Source organism: Uranotaenia lowii, chromosome 2, assembly GCF_029784155.1.
Source record: "Uranotaenia lowii strain MFRU-FL chromosome 2, ASM2978415v1, whole genome shotgun sequence".
NCBI lineage: Eukaryota > Metazoa > Arthropoda > Insecta > Diptera > Culicidae > Uranotaenia > Uranotaenia lowii.
The window spans coordinates 294,324,804-294,329,856 of record NC_073692.1 but is presented as its reverse complement, the minus strand read 5'-3'; the positions used below and the strand labels follow the sequence as shown (position 1 = coordinate 294,329,856).

Below are 5,053 nucleotides of genomic sequence, written 5' to 3'. Positions count from 1 at the left end.
CACGGAATTTCTAGTTTTGTAGTAAACAAACTTTGTACGATGATGAACTAAAAAGTTCTCTATTTCAACAAGAATATTACGATGGTAATTCCATAGACCCGAATATCCCGGGTGGTTAAAAGGTCTTAAATAATGCTGTATTCTGTATTTTTAACTAGATGTGGCCATCTTTGCTACCACTATCTCGTCTCCAAACATCTTTCATTGAGAGAAACGAAGTTCCATACTAAATGGTGGCTTCAAAGATTTCCCAATGCGCAGTGGGAATTTTCGAACCTAAAAAAAAGGTAATCACCTTGCGCTTGGTGAATTCTTGTAAATCATTATCCTTTAAGTAAAACTTGCGAGGAATCGAATGGTCTTACCCCTTTAAAAATACTCTAAATAACTCTTAAAGTTTCATTTTATTCTATCTTCACAGAAGGGTGGTAATGCATCGGAGTAATTGAGGCTTTTTCTACAGTCCATCTAGCTCCACGTCAAAATCATCACACTCTGTAGGACGCCTACTCATCCGGATATTCCCGGTAATGAATCTGCTGATCAATGGGCCTCAGCAAGCTTTGAAATTACTCTCATCTCGCAATCCGAGGCTAGTCGCTCCATCGTAAACTACATATGTACATAAGGCTTGCGAAATTGAAAGAAATACCAACATCCATTTCTACCCGATTAGCAAAGACCATGGTATTAAGATAACCGAACAATGATTTTCAATTTTACCAATAAACTTCATCGTAAAATCTAAATATCTGTAAACCGCATTAAACTTTGAAACCATCATAATTTTTGAAGTCACCGTGAAGTTTATTGTTAATACAAAATATTCCATAGTTGCCGAAAATGACAGACGCACGGTATCACAATATTTTTCTTGTGATTAATGTTGTTACAGTGTACTTCATGGTAAAATGTAAATCAAAACCACGCGAACATTGGTAAATTTTTGCTTTTTACACATTTACATTTTTCCGTGTAGAGAAAATTTTATTGCGCTCCACAAACGTCACTTTCTTTCGGAGGGTTTGTTAAAATTTTCAAAGTCAGAATCAGCGAATCTGGAAAATCCGAAATCAAGCTGACCTGATTCGGATTAGAAAAAGATGGCTTTAACTTCGTTGATTATGGTAAGTAATTTAATTATATTGATTGATTTGTATGAAATAACTTAACTGAAATTTCATTCATTCTAGGAGCTGATGAAAAGGTGAAAAGTTCCCCAAATACAACTTCAGTTAATTGAGGGCCGTATACAATGGTCGACGTGGCCATGGTAGACGTCCGCGGCAAACCGATATCGAACGGATCGGTGGTCTGGTACCAGCCGTGTCCCAGGGTCGGACAGAAGTTGGCTCAAGAGCCGTCGATGTTGCAGTAAAGAAAATCCGTAGTGCAGATATTTTCAGCATTGCTTTTGGTAAGTGACAAGTTTGTAAATACAAAACCTAAAATTGAATAAAAATTAAGCGAACAAATTAAACTCTAATTTATTTTATTAAATACGAAATATGAATTTGAAAGAAAAAAACAAATGAAAACAACAATTCAAACCATGGGGTTTCACGGACCTGGAATTATAATAAATTGTAAATAAACATTGATGTTCATGATCGTTGAACGATTAAAATTCAAGGGAAAACCTTGAAATTCACAATTTCGTTGAAAAAAGTGGAATATGTAATAACAGTTAACTTTATCGTTTTGAGTTTAAAAATTTATGGGAAAAAGTTGATTTTTTCATTGTTAAGTTGCTTAACAACCCCCTTTTTTCATGGTAAATTTTGCTGAAACCATAAATTTCAGTGTACAAAAATATGAATTTGACAGTCCATTCAAGGTTTCAAGTACCATGATTCGCATAGTTTCAACCATACAATTCATGATTGCGTGAAATATAATTACAATTTTCAATTTCCTTAAAAATAAAAATAAAATAAATTAATTTAATATTTTAATACAAAACCTGTTTAGACCTCAGGGTTTGAGAAATTCGACGATGTCCCCAAATCGACTCAGTCTAATAGCCAAGCCAATCGGGTATTCGGATACAAAAGTGTGCAACTTAAATTCGCCGTATTTTTTCTAATCTTTCTTATAAGAATCCTGAACACCCTCATTTTGAAGGTGTTCTATTTGATTTTGACATATCATGAGATGGTCTAGGAATCGTGACTCAAGATGGTGTCATTCACCTCAGACAAGGTTTACTCCTTTGAAAAAGGTTTGAAATTTATCGAACCCAACTAGCACGATTGAAATGCCCAAACTGAATTCAAAATGTGATTTGAACATTTCATTGTAAGAGCAAGTTCACTGGTGTTGGGAAAAAGTGGTAGAAATTTTTACACTTACGGCACATTTTGAAAATTTTGCCATGCAAAAACATTTTCAAGATCTGTGGTCTTCTAGTTTTTTTTACAACATGGGTTGTATTTTCGCATGCTGTGATGCAAAAATAGCAATATTTCTATCACACACGGAAAATAAAAAAAAGGTAAAATTTACCTTTTTGCGAGGTGAATTTTTTCCACCCCTCTTTCGAGGTAAATTTTACCTTTTTTTCATTCACCTAGCAAAAAGGTAAATCTTACCTTTTTTCAATTCACCTAGCAAAAAGGTAGATTTTACCATTTTCTCATTCACCTAGGAAAATAGTAAATAATACCGTTTTCACATTCACTGATTTAAAAGGTAAATGCTTGTTTGTTTGATTGGTTTCTTCAATAATAATTAATTTAAAAAAAAACACAATTCATGAAAAAAATTGGTATTTATTTGAAATTAATAGGGACTGTTACCTAATATTTATTTTTGAGATATATCACCGTGTTCTTTAAAAATTGTTGAGGCAAGTCCTTTGTTCGCCAAGCTTGTCAGGTCCGGCTTGTCCGGAATAATATCTGAAGGCTGACGGGAATACAACAAAATACAACACGAAGCTCTGTGGGCCGATCTGAAACAAAAACAAAGTATTATGAAGAGAACCAGCACAACTAAATGAAATCTAAGAAAACACTTACCATTTTGTTCCGATTTCACATATTGTGCACGAAGCAGAACTTGTTCCTAAACGGCAAAACAGCTTAACCTCAATAAACGGATTCGTCAAATAGTTACTTTTTTTCGAGATGATTTGTACCGTTTTGTTTAGATCAATCTGTCGTGAATTGCCGGTGGACGCGGTTCCACAAATTTGCCCGCCTCCGGCAAACGCCGCATGAAGCGGGTAATGGCTTCTCCCAACTCGGCTCGCTGCTGCCGTTCCGCACTCGGCCCTGCTGCGGAATGCTGCTGCTGCTGTTTGGATGCTTTTTGCTCCATTCTTCTCGGCTGCTGCTGTTTGGATGCCTTTTGCTCCATTCGTCTCGGTTGCTGCTGCTTGGATTCTTTTGCTCCGTTCTTCTCGGCTTTAGACAACTGAATGAGCTCGCGCGAGGATTGTTGGTTTCTTTTATAGCTTTCATACTTCATACGGCTTTCATGCTTCGACCAATCAGAATCAATCAAAAAGGGGAAACAGCGTAGGGGAATTCTGACAGGGAACTCAGCGAATCATGGGTAGTGAGGGGCAAGAAGCAAACGGGAAAACAAATCATACCATTCGATAACTTTTAATTTGAATTTGTTTCTTAGAAATGTTTTCTGAACATTATTTTTAAAACTAATTATTATAGTTAAATACTGATTTATTGAACATACTGATCTTTATCTCTACAATACTCCACGTCTCTACTCTTTAGTCAAATACGGTAAATAGAATCATTTCGTTAAAACGAGAAGGCATCCTCCTTACTCGATTTGGTCGTCTCGATTCTTCTTCAGTTCCTTCTTCAACATCTGAAGAATGATCTGGTAGTTGAACAGTTGATGAAAATGTATCGTCGCTGTTTGCGCCATAGTCAACATTTGTCTGACTCTCTGCCACCGTAATGGGAACCTTCTTGATATCTTGTACATTTCTTGAGTATTGTACACCTCTGTTACTTATTATCACGACTTTTGCACCTTCTCTTGTCAAAACTGTGTAGCGATCTTCCGCAAACGTTGGGTCTCCTTTTTGCCTCTGATGTTTTGCCAGAACAACCTTATCTCCAACCTTTATTTCCGACTCTTTTGCCCCTCTGGTTAAATCTGCGTACTGCTTACTGTCGAGCTTGGACGTAGCGTCCTTTTCTCGAATGTCTGTGCGGTCAACTTGATCTGCCGAAAGTGATTCCCACAAAAACGGAAACGTCCCACGAAACCTCCATCCCACAAGAAGTTCGAAAGGCGTGACACCGAGTCTTGACAGTGGTCGTACCTAATCGTATCAAATGCTCATTAAACAAGTTGGAACGTTATAACTTAATTAGTATCTTACCTTGTTGTGCATATACAAATACTGCTCAAGAGCAAGTTTCCAATTGACGTTGTCCATTTTGGCAGCTGTTAGGGCATCTTTGAGTCCTTTGTTTTGACGCTCAACCGCTCCGTTTGACTGAGCGCTTAGAGGGATTGCTTTCCTGATTTTGACACCTCTGTCTTCCCAGGTCTTAACAAACTTTTCCCCTTGAAAAGGTGGTCCGTTGTCGCTGTGAATGGCGATGGGATAACCCCATACTTCGAAGATTCTACTTAATGCTGCGTTAGTGCTGTTCGCATCTGTGTTTTTGATCTCTACTACATGCAAGTATCGTGAGTAAGTATCTACCACAACCAGAGGTGCAAAGCATCGCATCATTTTGCATGCAGCGTTCGACTTTTTCCCGACCAGATCAAACTAACTTTATCTTCGGAAGCGTCGGCTTGCGAACATAGCACGCCGACTTTTGATTGCAAATGAACGCATCGCAACGACGCTGTGGCACGATTGGTTCAAATGACTGCATCTCTTAAGTTCATTCCGATGCTTTGCGAACAGTTCGCCTACTGATTTTAAGGCGACGTCAACCGAAGGATCCGTTCGTTTGAATTTATCGGGGATAAGTTTAAACAACCTTATCGAGATAGGGTCGTTTGAACGTTCAATTGAATGTTCACTTTTGAACGTTCAATTGAATGTTCGTCTGATGCG

General features: G+C 37.7%; 1 protein-coding gene across 1 annotated transcript; it reads right to left on the bottom strand.

The window, feature by feature from the left end:
• Positions 1-3,736: 3,736 nt before the first annotated feature.
• Positions 3,737-4,720, bottom strand: LOC129742787 (uncharacterized protein K02A2.6-like). Its single transcript, XM_055734729.1, has 2 exons — positions 4,361-4,720; positions 3,737-4,300 (listed from the first exon to the last, which is right to left on the bottom strand). The coding sequence occupies exons 1-2, from the start codon at positions 4,718-4,720 to the stop codon at positions 3,737-3,739; spliced, it is 924 nt and encodes a 307-aa protein (XP_055590704.1).
• Between the last annotated feature and the right edge of the window lie 333 nt (positions 4,721-5,053).